General features: G+C 34.0%; 1 protein-coding gene across 4 annotated transcripts in view; it reads left to right on the top strand.

The window, feature by feature from the left end:
- EPHA7 (EPH receptor A7) overlaps positions 1–17822 on the top strand; it is a 169720-nt gene extending 151898 nt beyond the window's left edge. For all 4 annotated transcript variants that reach the window (XM_085217627.1, XM_085217626.1, XM_085217624.1 and 1 more), the window contains one exon: positions 1124–17822. In XM_085217627.1, the coding sequence (XP_085073753.1) occupies positions 1124–1319 (196 nt within the window). In that variant the 3' untranslated portion in view covers positions 1320–17822. The remainder of the gene's footprint in view (positions 1–1123) is intronic.
- The last annotated feature ends 636 nt before the right edge of the window (positions 17823–18458 follow it).

Here is an 18458-nt window from a genome sequence, read left to right on the forward strand (position 1 = left end):
TTTTGTTTTTGTTTGCTAAAGCTCAGACATTATGGCCGTTATTATTGTCAGATCCTCTTCATAAAACATCTGCTCCCATTTTGTCCAGTCTGGTGACAGAAACGTATTGCATGTTACAATGTATTAAGAATGTTCTTGTCTTGAATAAGTACCTTCCCTTTGATTCACATGTTACATAATCTAATCCTTGTGACAGAAAAACATACACTACTTTGGAAGAAGCTGTAAGGATATTGGTTGGTAAGGCAGGGGGACATTCCTTTGCTGGTTTATTTTTCTTTAATATTAATGCTACATTGGCTTGTCTTGAAGTCTGTAAAAGATTGCTTTTCTCTCGGGAATCTTCAAATAATTTAGTTTAAGAGATTGCCAGCCAAATGTATAATATTTTTTTATTAAATCCTGGCCTAAATCCATTAGTCCTAAAGCTATACTGTTTTAGAGGTTTCACATGGCCAATCTGACAAAAAAAAAAAAAAAAATCTTTTTTCCCCTTATTTTAACATAAAAACATAAAAATTGTCTTGAGGTACCTAGAATCATGTAGTGACTAAAACAAGTCAGTTAAAGTATTTTGTAAGATTATTCAGCAATACTGGGAGCTTCTGATAGTATCAGTCAGGTTAAAGGAGATTCTACCTTATTAGTTTATATGCTAGAAGCTACTTACAACATGCATCTTTTTTAATTTTATATAATAATAAAAATAATAAGGTTTAATTGAATTAACACACCCATCTCACTCTTTTCCTGCTTCTCTGTTTTTAAGGGTTATCAGCATCTTCCTGTTCCTAATTTAGTACCCAAACTCCCATCCAATAAACTGCACTGCACTCACTTACCTCCTTTATTTTAAATACTAAAATCATCAAGTGTAACCCTTTGGGTCATTATGAAACAACTATGTGAAGCACAACTACATTTTCTTCACATTAGAGATACCTGCTTGGGAATCTTTGGGTTTATTGATGTTTACTTAGTGAGTGAACAAGTTTTTTTTCTGTCAAGTAGTGGTGTATACATGGCAATGACAATGATAGTATAATTTGCCTCTATTACTTCCTTCTATCAGGATACTGCTGCACTGCCAATTTCATATCTGTTGTTATTATTTGTTTGACAGAATCAAAAACATGCCAGGTGCTTTGCAAAACAGAGAACAAGAAAAATCCCTTTCCAGAAGAGATGACTGCCTGAATAGAAATGACATAATGGCAGGAGACAAAGGAAGCAGAAAGGGGAAGCAAAACAAGAGATATAACCATAAGATCATGAGATTGGTTTGGAGGCACAGTGAACGCTATGAGGCATTTTTTTAAAGCACATAAGGACTGTAGTTGGGCTTAGAGGATGGAAATGTAGAAAAGAAGCATGGAAAGGAATGGAGAAGAAGGGAGGAACAGACTGGCAACAGGAGGAAGAGTAAACAGGTGTATGGGAGAGGCCAGAACACACACCTGACAAACTGAGGATTATGACTAATGCCAACAATGAAAGACCACATCTGAAGAGCATGATGATTTCAGGAGGAAGGCGAAGCAGGACATGGCGATGCTGCTAGGGAGAGAAGAGCCAGCAAAGCTGCCCTGGAAGCCTGCTCTGGAAGCTCCTCAGACTATTATAACCCTGCTTCCCCATCTTCTTTCTAGCTCCCCTCTTATACACAAAAAATGTATATGGAAGAGCAAAGGAGAAGGAGAAGCAGCTAAATCAAAGATTTTTTAAGTCCTACTTGGGAAGAAGTTTAAGCTGGGATGATACAGATTTACTTCTACTGATGATGCAAGTGGCAGAAAGTATCCTTTAGCCTTCCTCATGCAGACAAATCAATGGGAGTCTTTTCCACTACTTACAAATAGGTCCTGTTGAGAAACAGAATTTGAACACTTTAACTAGTCTAGGACATTCTGAAATGTCATTTCACACTAGATCAGAAAGAAACAGAAATTATAGCATTTACATTAAAATAAACATGGAAGAAAAGCATTGGAGTAGTTTCTTCTAAAGCTGAAAATAATTGCTTCAGTGTAAAAATAAAATAAAATAATAAAAAAAAAGATAGGGGAGGGGGCAATTTTTCAATGAAAAGAAAAAAAAAATAAATTTATCATAGCACTGAGAATTATTTTAATTATGCTGATTTGACTTTTTTTCCCTTAAAAAAAAAATTACACTTTTTAGAAGTAAACTGAAAAAATCGGCATTTTGAGATTGTCAGACATTTTAAACTACCCTTCATTAATAAGAAAGCTTTAAAGTGGCCAGTCTATTCTCTTCCTCACCTCCTTCTCCTCTGCTTCTGTGGTCAGACATCTCTACTGAGTAGGTTGCAAAGAGCAAAACCAGTTTCTACATCTCCCAGAGATATGAGATATTGCCAACTTCTTTAGGAATTATTAACTAGATCTGTTTAAAGGAAGTAACTTTGTTTTGTTTTTTTCACTACAGAGTATGTCTCCATTTAAGCTCTCATCACAGCTCTTCCATTTTGTCTGGAAAAGTTTGTCAGAAAGCATACTGGAAAGACTCATGTTTCTGTAACCAATTAAACTGTTTTTAGACATAGATATAGTGTGGCAGATGTAATGGTATGATAATTGAAAGATTACTCAAGGTAATGGAGTAATCTATTACTTTGATATATATAGACACTTTTTGCTTGGTACTTCTGACTTCAAAGTGTTCATGTTTAGGGTACTATAGATAATTACTATTTGTGTTTTTTACATTTTTGATAGGTTATAGAAGACAGCACTGGATATTTTGGTAGTTGTGACACCTTATCAATATAAGGATTTAGTCTCTTCTAGTAGTGGTTTAAGCATTATTTAGTGGAGACAACAGCTTCATTTAAGACTATCCTGGTGACTCTAGATAGAATTCAAATAATTTGTTTAGGAGATGAGATACAAAGTCATAACTGAAATGTTACTAATAATCCTTAACTGGTTGGGTTTGCCCAGAATTTGCTTGAAGATTTTGGTAAATGGTGGCTTACTGGATTCTCAGCAGAAATTGCCAATTACTTTTTTTTTCTTATTGTATTCAATTTGAACTTTGCTTAAGTTAACTGAACTCTTGTCACCTCAGGGTATCATTTTAGCAATGGGTTTTACAAAACCTACTCTGTTAATGTAGAGATTTCAGCTATTAAAGAACATAACCCATGCAGAGAGTTAACAATGCCTAGCAGTGCTTGAAGAATCATGCCCAACTCAGTTATTTCTCTCCACCATTATTGTAGTAATATTAGATTTAAATGATAGCCATTGAGTCAGCTTACAAAATCTACCCCACATAAATTCCTCTTAGAATCAAGTGAGATTCAAAGTTTATAAAATCTCATGTACCACTGAAAAAAAACAATTGCAAAACAGTGTCATATTATCTCCCCATAATAATTTTTTTTAACATTTAATTTTTATTTATTTCCTACAAAAGGACTAAATAGTTGCAATAATTTTTTGCAATATAGACTCAGCATAAAGCAATATCAAAATATAGTGAATATTTATATAAATTATTTTTCACCAAGCTCTGGATTTAGTATAATTCTCCCTACCTTCTGGCATGGTAGCAGATAGGGAAAGTACGTGTACTTACCAGCTGGCACTGAAAGAAGATTCTACTGTGTGACATCTTCCTATCCTAAAAGACAAAAAAGGAAAAAAACAAAACAAAACAAAAACAAAACAACAACAACAACAACAAAAAAAAAAACCTACTCCTGCCCCCATCATTTCAATTGCAAAGTGTAACATGATCTCTGAAAAATGTATCCTCTGAGTTCACACACTGAGCTGGATGCAAGATTTTAAAAAGGATTTAGTATGAGCTATTTCAGTAGCCAAGTGGAACTTTTCTTGTAGGAAAAAGGCTGGGAAAAAAAAAAAAGAGAGATTACAATGTATATTGAGAAAGAGAGCATGGTTATTTTGACTGCACATTTTTTTTAACCTTGCCTATACTTATCCTGCAAATCTTTCCTATTGTTATCTGTCACCTTCTCCAAGAAGATACTTAGTTCTGCATAAAGTAAGAGTACCTGCAGTAACTCAATCCCAAGGTCCATGCAGGCCTGTACCTGGCAAGTGTAGGGAGTCATCCACTGTCCTCTGCAGATTATAATGTCTTCATATGTAAACTTCCAAGCACCTTCAGGGCTCTCCTACCCAGTATGTACAGTTCAAATGCTTCCTAAATCAGGTGCTGCACTATGTTTCATAGTCTGAATTTGTCTTAGATCTGGTGAATTTATTTTCTCTTCATATCTCTCTTTCCCTCTCTGTTTTGACCTTCTTTCTTCGGAAATTGAATGACCAGGGCTGCATGAATTATTCAACATAAGAGTGTATGATGTATTTATACAGTGATATAGCAAAACAGTGTATTTATACGGTGAGATATATATATATATATGTTTTCTATTTTGTTTACAGCTTCTTTCTTAATCATCCAAATATTTTGTTTCACATTTTTACTCGTTGCTGAGTGCTTGACATTAAGTTTTCAGAGAGCTGTCTAATATCAGTTTAAGATTTTTTTCTTCTCAAGCAAAAGTGAATTTAGATCCCTGTCTATCTATGTGTAATTGGACTTATTTTTTCCCTTGTATGTTTCTTTGTGATTTATCAAATTTCATCACCACTTTATGGCCAATGGCATTCCAAACTGTTAAATCATTTTGAAATTCCTTACAGGCAGCTTTTGATTTAACTTTTTAAAATCATTTTGTATCAAACTTTCTCATCTGACAGTTCTTAGATATCATATTTCCCTTTACTACTAATAAAAATACTTTTGTTTAAATCCTTTGTTTTAATTGATGCCTCAGAATCCAGGAAGCTTTGCACATACTATTTTTTAAGGGGGGAGGCAGGAGGGAGAAGACCTTAAAGCTATTTTCATTTGTGTTTATTAATTGGAAACCTTTAAAGTATAATTTAGATCTTTTTAATGCCTACTGATTATGACAGAGTGGTTATACAATCCTTAAAGTGAACAATTACAAAGGGTAATCCATGAAATGCATTTAGGAATAGCCTTTAGCATCTTAAATGTCCTGCCTCATCTCAGAAACCGTAAACTCAGATTGGGTTTATCTCTCTCCAATGAAAGAGTACAGCTGGATATTTAGCAACAGTATCCACCAACTCTGACATAATGAGCAGGGAACAGTCCAAGCAAACTATAGAAATAGCCAGACAGGGAAAACAAAATAAGGGAAAGATGCACTGATTTAGTTATATTTTCCAATACTCATAGTACTAAATAGGATTTTGCAAGGTGTGACTCGTAGCTTCTCTCTCACTGTAGCTATTCCTCTTGCTTTTGGGTTTATGGCACTTTCCCTTGCAATGAACTCTAGCATGTGATGTCTGTGCTCAACCTACTGCACCAAGGTATCAGTCCCTCTCTTTCTGTACCAGTAAATAATGAACTTTCAGGATTAGGCAACAACTGAGTGGACTTTGGCTATTTAGACTGTCTGTGAACACCCAAAGTTGCATTTAGCCATTTCTGTTTCATTGCAAGTCTAAGCCAGAGTCTATGTTAAAATACTAGTGAAAGCAGTGAGATTCTGAACCCTGGCTTAGTAAATGTGTTAAACCTAATTGTGTAAAGTGAAATCTCTTCTGTTTGTTTCACATCTTAACTTTATTGAAATGTCATCATAACAGTTATTCAAAAACAATACTCTGTCTACATCACAACTATGTTTTTCACCTTACATGAATATTGAGAGTATGTTACTTTAGATGGGAGAGTAGACCCTGCGAGTTATTAGTGGTCATATCATACCAGAAATCTTATATAGTGGGGGAAAATAAGTAGGTGGTAATTGTCATTTAGTGTTTCTCAAGCTGACTCATATCCTAGATATTTGATAGGAGATATAAAGATTTAACTTATTTATTTGATTTTAGGAACCTCTCCCTTTGCTAATATTAAAAAATAGAGAAATGTGTAGTACTGGGCTTAATTTTCTGTAGTCACAAAAGTAATTATTTCAAAAGCTATAGCTTACTTGTATGGAGAGTGACCAAAGAGAACAAGTTGTCAGAGGAGATATTTTATATTCCTAGAGAAAGTGATATAAATGTCCATCTGTTCCATTATAGATGCCCGTAAGTCTTTTCTTTGAATCAGTAGAACTTTGAGAATTAATAAGCCAAAAAATAAGAGGCTCCATAAACTAGCAAATTAAACTGCCATGCAATATTTTAAAAATGACCAAAACCTGAATGACTGTTTTATCTATATCTAAAATCCTATCGCAGACTTGTTCCCACATTTATAATTATGTTCTTACTTTATCAATTTATTAGTCGTATATGTTGGCCCAGTCTCCCTGCTTCTGCACTTTTTGTTTCATAGCTGCTATAACTTTAATGGGTTCCACTTTTTAAATGACAGATATTAATCGTGTAACAGTGGCAGGAAGCAATAAAATAAAAGACTGAACAGAAATCTGGGATTAAAACAAAAGTCATAATAAAGCCCAGGTTAGCTAATCTTTCCCAGGATGTAGTGGGTAAGTGCAGCTCTTGATACATATCAATGCCAGAATATCAAGAAAGTGGATTATTATGCACTGATGACAAATAACAATGTTTCTGGAAGATGCATTATGTTCAGGAATACAAACTAAAGAACTGATAGAAAATCTGCTGTTTTAGACTTGATGAAAAAACTCAAAGTAAAATTCAAACTTTGAGGTGACCGGTTTTATTTTTCTTTTAACTAGTTCTACCATTGCGTGTACGCACAAAGCCCTTCTGGAAAACACACTCCTTGTTCCCTGCCCATATCACCAGCACATTTTGGCTCATTTCTTTTTATGTAGACTAGGATCAAAGAATGGATATCTACAGTCTCAAGCCTTTGTTTTGCCTTCAGATGGACTTCTTGCATTTCTTCACAGGTTGTTGGCCTCAGGGTCATTTAAGATTTTTGTATATTTTAACTTAAAATCTAAATATAAAATATACATATTATTGGAAGATGCATTCAGTTTAATCCTCTGTTTTAATCTAAACTCCTAGAATATAGGATGTAAGAATTGATTGGTTCTTTAAAGAAAAAAATAAAAAAAGATCCATCATTCTGTAAAAGCAAAACATTTCCTGTTTCCTTTTTGTATCAAAGTTTCCAAAAGTTTGGGAGCTCACCTTGAACTCCTCTTTTACAGGGATCCAGCTTTTTTTTTTTAAAGTATTGATTCTTCCAAGCCTCTGAAATGCAAGAATTCTCAGTTTATTACAAACTGAGGTAATATAGAAAAGAAATATCTAGGCTAAAAGGAGCAACCTAGGCCAGTGCCCTTTCTTTGATATTAAGGACCTTGATTCATTTTAGTGTATGTTCAAGCTCCCTTTTTCTTATAAATACACAAACAGTTATGCTTGTGGTGTAACTCTATACTTTCCTGAGTACCCAGGGAAGATTCTCCTCTGCTTTAATATTAAAAATGAACTTTTAACCAGTGGGCAGAGATTCTCATCAAAGGTGGAGTGTCAAGGAAAAGAAATGGAGATATTCTGTTTTGAGTTTTGGTTACATAAATATTTATGTATTTATTTATTTTGGTCTCTAAATATTTAATGTGTGTGAAACTTTAAAAGAAGATGCCATACTAACAGTTATAGCTAATGCTAATTTGAACTGGATTTTTTTTTTTTTTTTTTGCTGTATTCCACTATTAAAATATATATTTCCAGAACAATAACAGCTTTTCAAAATTCTATCCCAGTATATGGATCTAATATGTATATATATTTAGTTAACTTAAGATCTGCAATTTTCTTACTGTAAATTATTAATATTTTCAATGATTTTCCAACATTCTGTAAAAAAAGTGTACAGAACACACTTCTTTTTGAAAAATTCATTCTATATTGATTTCTAATACCTGCTGAAATTTTACAATTTAAGCATAATTTATTAAAATAGTAAGAAAGGCTCATGGCAAAAGAAAACAGTAGACATATGCATATGATAGATCTAGACCAAATTCTTGGGGAAAAGCTAAAAAAGCTGTAAGTTTAACATAAAATGTATCCACCTACACTTATTCATGCGTATATGTATGTACAGCATTCATCCAAAATGCATAGTACTACCAAGAGACTTAGGAAAACAAAATCAAAATTATATATTAATCCATTCCTTAATGTAAAAAAATTATCCCTGTGTCTCCTTTTAAAATAGAGGACATTACTTTCCCCATCCCTTCTCCCCTATTTTGTCCTCCTGCACATTTTTTTACTCAAGAGAGAAAACAGAATTTCTGAAATTCATATTATTATTATTTTTATCATGATTTCTAGTAGGAATGGATTTGAGAAGGAGAATGTAACAAGGATTAAAAATATCCGGTGCTGTTAGTGACATGAAATGCAATGAAATCTCAAGGTCAGCTTAATTTCCTTCTTCCCCTTATCTCTTTGACACATAGTACTGTATCTCAATAGCTGCCACCAACAGCTACCACCAGAAATCTTGGCTAATTAGCAATCAGTCATGTCACTCGGTGTGATCTCATCCAGCCTAACCATTGAACCTGAGTACAAAAATAAAAAGGAAATTGGAAACTCTTAGCAACAGTGAGCTTGATCCACCTATTTTCAGTAGCATAATGTGCCTACAGTTCTAGTTTTCATTATGCAACACTAATAGGTACATATGTATTTATTCATTTAAGAATATTCTGTAGCACTAACAAGTAAGACAGAACTACCAGCCAATAACCCCATCGAAGTCTAAGATTTCTTATCACTTCAGCAGCGTTAAGATAGGAAATATCTTTGATAATAAAAATCCAAGGCATACTTTTTTTTTTTTCTCAACAGTAACCAGCTCAGCATAAAAAATACCCATCACAGTTGAGTAAAACCAAGATCATGTCAATGCTGGGGTCTGATGAAGCAAAGCGTTTAAGCTCATTTATGTTATAGCAACAAGAATATCTCATCATATTTATTGTGATCATTCAGATGATTAAAAGTACGTGGAAAGGTCGATGCTTTTCTGGACTGGAGCTAAGGAATGAAGCATTTAAGATCAGCCTGTAATGACAGTTGAAATATTTACAAATCTTTTTAAGAGATGACATATAAACTAAAGTGACTATCTTGCCTTTTGATTGCTAGACTTGGGACAGCTTCAAATGTAAAAATCCTACATGTTCTGTGATTATTTCTTCCCTCAAACTAAACAGCTGTTTGAGAACAGCAATCATAAAGTGCTAATCTCTGCCACCAATAAACAAAAGCAAATTGTGGTGGAAAGCTTGTTTATCTGTAGTAATCTCCAGGGGATTAGCATTTCAAGGGATCAGATTTCCTAAACCTCTTCTTTCTTGATAACAGCCTCTGCTGTGAGGTGACACACCAATAGGAATAAATTATCAAGAGCTGCAGATAAGAAGAGGCCATTTGTGGGTTCTGAGTGCAATAAAAATAGATGCAAAACAGTACGGGAACTGGTGCTCAACGCAAACCTCACAGGGATTAGCAGTTCAAGCTCTGATTTCCTTGCTGTTGTTAGCTGAGATTTATCATCAGACAGTGACTCAGAGTCTTTCTTATCTGTGATAATTTAATAGCTTAATGGCAATCCCTTTATCTGAGGGTCATAATTAAGCTTGTTTGATCAGGTTCCTAACAAGCAATTTTCTTGTATTTTTAGCTATGCCTTTTTTTTTTTTTTCTTTTTTTTTTTTTTTCTTTCAGCATAGGAGCATTTTTGCTAATTAGTATTAACAGTATTATTGTTCACAATTATTGGTAATGATAACACTCTCGTTTGGGGTTACTATTTATCTGGAGGAAAAATGCAAGCTGAGAAAAAAGATACAACGCTCTTCGACTTTAATACATTTACAAGCAAATTTAAGAGTCTCAGCAACTTGTTGGCTCATAAATCTATTTCAAATCTAACTCAAATACAAAGCTGAAAATGAAAAACTACTGCATAAAATCACTTTCAATGGACTCATTTTCTCTGGTACAAAATTAACACTAATTTGAGAGTAAGCATGCCTGATATTTTACACTGAACTTACTGTCCCTCTTTGTCATTCTACTAATGAGCTGTTTCTTCCACTGTCATGAAAATTTCCTTTACAAGAAATGAACTTTGAGATCTTATTATGACTGTTTAAAAACACAGGTGTCATCAAAATGAGTCTACTGGCAGTTTTTTGAAAGTGAAAATGAAAGCAAATTCAGATAGACACATTGCTTTCTCAAACTTTCTTGATAATTTCTTGATTAAATATCTTTGGTGCTACAAAGAGAAGTGCATAGGAAACTTTACAAGATTTAGAGAAACAGAATGATTGATTGACTATAGAACAATCATCTGAAAAACATGATCACATGCATATATAGACATAGGGGTATGAGTGTAATATGTGTGTGTATATGTATTCAAAATTGTCCATATACACTTATATATATATGTGCATCTGTCTATGTTTATGCATTATATATTTCATGTTTAAATATGCTTCTGGTCTTGTACAATATGCATTCACAGATCTACTGCTTTGTCGATGAAACAGATCTTTTGAAGAAAAAAATGCTGGGAAAGAGAATCTGTATGTCTAGTCTAAATAAATTGTATTAGCAGTATAATAAATGCAGAAAGGCAGGGGTCATTAGAGAGTGATTCATTTCACCTGAGGTGACGGTTTTAAAAGCACAAGTTGCTTTTCACATGGCTATAGGGAAACACTGAGAACTTTGAGACTCACACCATCCTTTCCTTCTGGATAATATCAAATAATCTTGAGTAATGAGTAGATGACTAAACAGACAAAGACTTGCAAGCAGGAGCAAAGAAAATTATCTATTTGTTCTCCAATCTTAGTAAAGTAATGTTACTGGCTTTTGCTGTGCTCTGCAGGTAAGTTAGCAATGGCTTGTGTTCAGTTGTTTGGGTCTAGCAAGCAGAAATTTGATTTTGAGCTTGCTTCATAGCCAAAAGTATGCCAAAAGAAATGACTGGGATTATTATAGAAGATGGTCTAGAATGACCTTTGCTCCTCACAAAAGCCTTGATTCAGACTCTGATAAAATCCATGGAAATACTTACATTGACTTTGGTGGAGTCAGGGTTAAGGTGTCATCCATATTCTAGTAGCAGCTGGCAGCTGCCTGGGAAGCTGAAATTTTACTCAGATATGAAACAAGCAAAATGTGTGAAAGATAGAAATGACAAGGTGTAAGGGAGATTGCAATATAACACGCTGAAATCCTTGTCAGTATCTGCAGCTAAGGCCATTGATACTTGGGTGCTGAGCTGACTCTGTGAGGCCCTTGTGAGATAAGCCCATACAGTCACTGAGATGTCTGTTTTACACATCTAACTTCTCAGATAACTTTCCAAAGCTAACAAGGCAGAAATATTTCTTGATGTATAATATTTTCATTCTATGTCAATGTGACAAGTTTAGTAGATTTTTTCCACCACTAAAACAAGTTTTTAAGGATACATAAAATAGGAATCCTTGCCCATCTCACAGAGAGAACAGAGACAGCATCGTGTGGTTACCACTGTGCTATATTGTCGGTTGTTCACCAGCTGGTCCAGACATGATATAACCAAATAAATCTCCAGAAGAAAGAAATCATGAAGCTTGTGAATTCCTGTTCTATTTTAAGTTCACAAATGGTTTCAATGGATTTTACTTCTGTCAGTACAAGAAAGAATAAATATCTTAAATAAGTTTCATTGTTTTAATTTTGTCCATTAGTTGCAGAACTAATCCTGTTTTTAAAAAGAAATTGTAGATGTTTCAAAGCAACTACCTACATATCTAAAAGCTGGAGTAAGTTTTTGGATGAAATAACACAGCTTTCTGTCTGTTCTCTGTCTCTGGGTTCATGATCAGGATTACGGCAAATCTAAATTTGCTATTTTGATTTTGTGTTATTTTGCATGAAAATTGTCATTGTCTTGTAACACTTTCAGTCTCACTTTCTTTCTATATTTAACAGAAATAATATGTTTTTTTAATAGAAATAATATGCTTTTATTGATTATATACACACATATATAAAAATATGTTTGTACACTCATACATAGGCATGGTTACATAACATCATATCTTCTATTTAATGGTCAGACATTTTTCTTTGATTATAGCTATTGACAATTATTAAGGAACACCACAGAAAAGATAATACCATCCACAACTGCACTGTTATTTCCTTAAAATTTTTGTTGTACTGATGTGAGGGCAATGTCTTTCTTGGGGATTGAGAGAATTGACAAGCTAGGGAGGATTATTAGTTGCTAGTTACTGTTCATTGGTTTTCTGTTTAAATGGACAGAAATCTGAGACTGGGAAGTGAAATCAAGCTCATGTCTCCCACATAGCTCTGCAAAGTAGTATCACTGGAAATACACAATTTAGCAGGCTTATAACTTCAAGCTCCTACCTGGCATTTAAAATGGCTTATTTGACAAAATGACATAGGAGGAAAAATGAAATTTTTAAGTACTCCCAAATTTTTCCCTTTTAGTAAAGTTGGGCAGTGATACAGTTCTGGGGAAAAAAAAAAAAAAAAATTAAGAAGAAGAATACAACTTGTAAGTATTCACTAAAAAACGATTCTCTATAGTTATCTTGGTAGGTGTCATCTACTCTATGTAGCACATAAACTCATGCTGTCATATAAGTAATATTGAGCCAAAGTCATTTACCCACATACAGACATAAACTCACCACTGTCAAAGAAAATCTCTATATGATTTCTGTGACAAGGGAAATATTTTTCATGCCTTCACCATTCCAATTTCAATAGGTGGGAATCTGTTTTCATGTTGCAAATCTTGACATTTTGCTTAGAAAATGTCCTGTTAGGGAGAACCTGTGAAGCATTATGCCTTACATTTTGAAAAAAGCCAGATTAGAAAGAAGTGATGATTGCTATCATCAGTGTTCTGCCCTAAATACAAGAAAACCCATATACTGCTTTGATAACTGTGGTTTTAAGTTAAAGGCAGTCCCTCACCAAAGATCTGAGAAACAATATAGAGAATCCAAATGCTTGCTGTTCTTGATAGCAATTAAAACTTTATTAAACCTTGTTACAAGGTTCCTGGAATAAAAATAAAAAGCTCCTGATGTTGTGAATAGAACATAAAGATTAGTCTTTACCAAAATCTCCCCTGTGTATTACTGAGGAAAAAAAATCAAATTAAAACCAACTTTTGTTTATCTCCTTGACCCTTTCATTACTGGTGTTGTGTCACTGTGTTCACCATTTTCTAATTTGACAAATACCTCTAGCTTAATACTATTATTTAATTAGTAATTCATTTCAGAGTGCTTGGCTAGACCTGAATTATTATTGTTTCCTACATGCAGGTAAGTTACAATTAATGTCATAGCATGTTCATTTGACTCTAAATTTAAATTGTTTCATGCCTAAAACAGCCCACAAGGAAAATCATATATGTATGCATTTTCACTTACACTGACTGAGAAGTATAATTACCTCTTTCTACTGTGCAAGTGAGATTCTGCTCATTTTTTCATCAAACATATGGGTCACCTGAAGGAAACAAATCCCCACTGCTTGTCCTTGATGGTTGATTGCCTTTTTTACATGCATGTAAGTTTGTAAGAGTGTTTTCAGAGACATTTTTTCACATTTCTACAGACTGGAAAAAAGACCTGAAATTATCGAAGGCTGGTGGAAGCAAGCACTGGTGCTTTTTGCTTTAGGATACTCTTTAAGCCCAGGTTTTTTATCAGTGTACACAAGTAGTTCATCCATAAAGAATTTGGACAAAACCTTGTCTAATCATCAGCACTTTCCTTTTGAAGGAAATAGTCACACAAGATGCTAGTATGGGCATGAGTTGACTGTGAAGTTCTCTGCGTTATTTCTGGGGCAGTTTAATAAATGGTAATTTTATCTATGCAGAGACCGTAGAAATATATGTAAGAGAACATACCTTTTTCATAAGTTAAAATTGTTGCACACATTCTTGTTAGAATGTGTACTTTTGCATTATCCCCTTCTTTTCTAGCAGTATTTGATAGCAAAACTGAAAATAGAGCAAGCAACATCTACTAAAAATGTCTTGTTGTCTAAAGAGCTTCTATGGAGGCTAAAGGAAAACCTGCCTGTTGTCTGCTGAGGGTTGTTTGGTCCAAATTACTTCAGATTTTGTTCCAATAAATTAGAAATAATCCATTTAATTTGAAGTAATCATACTTCTTTTCAGATGTTGTCACAATAAAGCAAGCTCAAAGCTCAGGAACATTTGTCAGTCCTTTTTTTTAATTTAGAAATTTGTGTAGCAACTCCAGTACTACTATTGGATAAGTAGAAGGAGGGAAGTTAGTTAATGCAGAAATTATAAGAGATGGGGGTCATTCTCAAGGTAATTTTTCTACTGGGCAGCAGAGATGATTTCAAAAACTCATGAAAACTGTGCAATTTTAAGAAGCTATGATTTATGACTGATCTTTCAGAGTTTCCCTATTGAAAAGACAATGGAAGGGAGGAGAAGAAAAGATAATGATAGAGATACTTGGAGCTTCTAAAATATCACAGAAGAGGCAAATACCATAAAAATACAGTGACACATGACTTCTAGAGTGGCTCATTTTTTGTAATTACATGATTAGATTCATTCAGTGCCACTGATCTCTTCGGATACATGTGTAGGTCTATTGTTCACAAATCTGCCTCACTGTTGTACTAACAGATGCACAGTTATTAATCTTGGAAAAAATCCACATCCCCTTTTCAGAAAGATCAGAAAAGCCAATTAAGAGTGACATGGCATCTTGTGTGGAGGAACAGCTAGCTCTGTCTGTCCTAAAAATGGGCAAAAATGATGCCAGAACCTGTAAAAAAAATGCCAGGAAAAAATAATTGTGCCATACATAATCTTCTCATTCTTCTTTGCCATTTTTAGCCAGTATCTTTCTCAGATTGCACATTTAGATATCTGTGTAGCAACTACAGCTCTATAAATGTATGACACCTGCTAACTGCTCTTCTTCCTGTCTCAAACTTATCAATTACCAACCTCTGTTAAGCACTCCATTAGGTTGACACAGCAAAATAAATGCCAAAAATGCTCTCTACAAGAGCACTAACAGCTCAATAATGTAAGCCAGGGTTATTAGACCACATTCGTATAATCATAGAATCATAGAATCATAGGGATTGCAAGGGATCTCCTGAGATCATTGAGTCCAACCCCCCTGTCAAAGCAGGTTCCCTATACCAGGTCACACAAGCAGGTGTCCAGACGGGTCTTGAATATCTCCAGGGAAGGAGACTCCACAACCTAATAACATTCTAAGCAGTGTCTTGGTTACTCGGAAATATAAATAAATAGTGATAAAATTACAGGAAATCTGTGCTCAGAAGAGATTAGAATTCATATTTGTGGAGTTCAGTATGTCCCAAGAGCAATATGATGTAGAAAATATACTACTGTTTATTTATTTTTCAAGATAAAGTATTAGATCTAAAAAGTATTAGATCTATCAACAAAACTATCTTGGTGAAGAGTCCTGACAAAATTTATAAAAAAAAAAATAGATCAAAGATCACATTACTTTTCCTGTCTGCTTCTGCAATTCTACTTTATCCTATTCAAATTGATCATTCTTTTTACCATTCTTCCACCAGTTAAAGCTATTTTCATGCATATTTATTGTGCTTCCTTAGAGAACTGTCCTTCAGACAGTCTGATGGCTAGTCAAGCGATCAAAAAATAATAAATAATAAAAAGCTAAAAAAAAGAAAAAAGATCTTCACTGAGTGAAAAACAAAAACTCCAATGAAAAGAACACAGAAAAAGTTTTATAATCCCTTTCGGTTATTTAAATGTTGAGAACATTCATATTTTTTTTCTTTACCTTTTCTTCTGATAAGTAGGACAAATCTTAAGAATTTGGAGGTAAGTGATTACTTGGACTTCCAGAGATCCAGGGATGCTTTTCCCATGACTGTGCTCTTTCTCTGTAGGATATCTGAAGAAACTTACTCCTCCTTCCTGAAAGAGTAAGGATTTAAAATTGTCTAGCATGTTCCAAGGTCAAAGAGTCATTAAACAAATTATTCTTATGACACAAGGGATTTAGTATCATTTTTAGAATGACAGCAGTGGTTTACATTATGTTTTCACTGACTGATGCTATTGAATTCCTGGGGGCGGTGGGGGAGACCAATGACTCTTATGTGGGAAAGTCTTTAAGTCACCTGGCTACATTAAGGAATTAAGTATGTGAAACACTGTACCTACAAGGTTGGAGTCCTGAAAACTTGGGTGGTAAAAAGAACATTATTTTGACAAATGCATTGATTTCAATACCACAAATCAAGATACTAACACGAGTTTTCAGAAACAGAAACAGAAATTTCAGTCACTATATGGACTTAGACCCAACTTAGATGTTGGCTTCTCAATTTTACTTAAATTCTTCATTTCTCGACGCTGGTAAAGTTAAGACACAGTGATTGTTAAAAAAAAAAAAAAAAAATAGAAGAAAGAAAGAAAAAAATAAGAAGGAAAGCAACGAAGAACTATAGCTGTCATGGAACACCATTTTGGGTGCAGGTGCCAACTCTGAAGTGTTCATTTCAATCCTCAGTCTTGAAAAGGATGGTGATTCTGCTCACAACATTGACATTCCTAACTCATCTGTTTTACTTTCCTCAAAAGATAATAAATTCTCACTGCAGTTTATTTTGTTTTGTTGGGAAGCAGAAGGAAAAGGGAGAGAATTAGAACTGGGGGATGGGGAGGGAATCATGTAAGGCAAGATTAATTTTGGAGACCATAATGGCAAATTTATTGATTCAGAATTCATGAAGTATGAAGTTATAGATTTCTGTGATGCTACAGAGCCAGCTAAAACAGCTACATAATATCACAAGCTGCCCAAGTACTGGTCAATTTGATTCTTGCTTTATATCTTTTGGATGTTTATGACATTTTGTAGACATGATTTAACAGCTGGATCAACAATCCAGCCTTTCTCATTTAGTAGCAAGCAACGTTCTGTATTCTGCAAACACAGTCATGAAGAAGCTATGCAACTCTCCTAAAGACATGAATAATATCAAAATTAATAAGTGGAATTTACATATTTTAAAATATTTTTAGTTAAATGCGAGTAATTTACATTGAATGTATCATTTGCACTGCATCTGTTTCAAATAAAATTATTACTTTACAATAAATAAGAAAACAATTGTATTGTTTCCTGTGTATAGTAATGAATTGTCTGGAAAGATTAAACTTGAGAAACTAGGAATTTGTCAATGTGCCAGCTAATATGAATCATGCTATAACCAGATTATTAAGAAATAAGTTTAATCAAAAGTCAAAACATCCTTACAGGAAAAAAAAAAAAAAAAAAAAAAAAAAAAAAAAACTGTAGGCAATTTATTGTCTTCCAGAGCTGTTCCAGTTAAACTCCATGATGACAGATTTTTGGGGAACAAGACTTTCAACTTGGCTTACCTGTGGTCTCTAGAGTCAATGCAGAAAACAGTTGTATTAAAGTTATATTCCTAAAATAAGCTGTTTAATATTTGTTTAATTTAGGTATTGAATTTTTTATTCTCATTGACAGTAATGCTGTCCAGGTATGTGTATCTTAGCCAAGGTGATCCAAAATTCTCATTCTTTCTCGCCGGGTGCAAAAGTATCTATAATGCTTGTATTTAATACTTCTAGGAGGTGATATGAATACAGTCACTGACTATTTTTGTAATTGTGATAGTTGTAGAGAAAAATGTTTTCAAAGACAAAATAATAAACAGTCTTCAAAAGATACAGTCTTTTTTGTATATTTTTTAATGAAGCAAAGACACATCACTAGACAAGCATATTGTTCTATAGACTGATAGTGATGACACTTTACAATATCACTGAGAATTTATATTCATGCTTTAGCATCACTGTACAAATCTGTACCACGCACACTTTGCTTACATAGAGCTAGCTTATGTGGCCAAAATAGCAACAGTTTGTTCAGAAACAGTTCTTAAAGTTGGGCAAAAAATATTTATTTCAAATACTAATACATCTTTCTGTTTTTTCCTATTCCTAAATTGGAAATGAAATAGTTCTGTTCAATGTTTTTTGAGAAAAAGGGTTAGCAGAACTGCCACTCTGGAGTTGAAGAAAGTAAACTTTAAGTTTCTCAGGGAACTATTACCTAGTTAGCAGTGTCCCCTGGCAATCATCTCTGGAGTGTTTTGGTGTTCACGAGAGCTGGTTGCTCTCATTATCCTCACCTTTTAAGAGTCTATGAGCACACAATCTCGTGTCACAAGTCAAGTAAAAAGGGCAGAAGTGCAGTGAAGCCAAGAAAACTGACAAAGTAACTTGACATGCCAATGAGGTATGTCAAGCAGGTATTCCCTTTATTACAGTGCTGGGTGCATGAGGGATCACTCCCACTG

The sequence above is a fragment of the Meleagris gallopavo genome, chromosome 2, assembly GCF_905368555.1.
Source record: "Meleagris gallopavo chromosome 2, MGAL_WU_HG_1.1, whole genome shotgun sequence".
In the NCBI taxonomy this organism is placed as follows: Eukaryota; Metazoa; Chordata; class Aves; order Galliformes; family Phasianidae; genus Meleagris; species Meleagris gallopavo.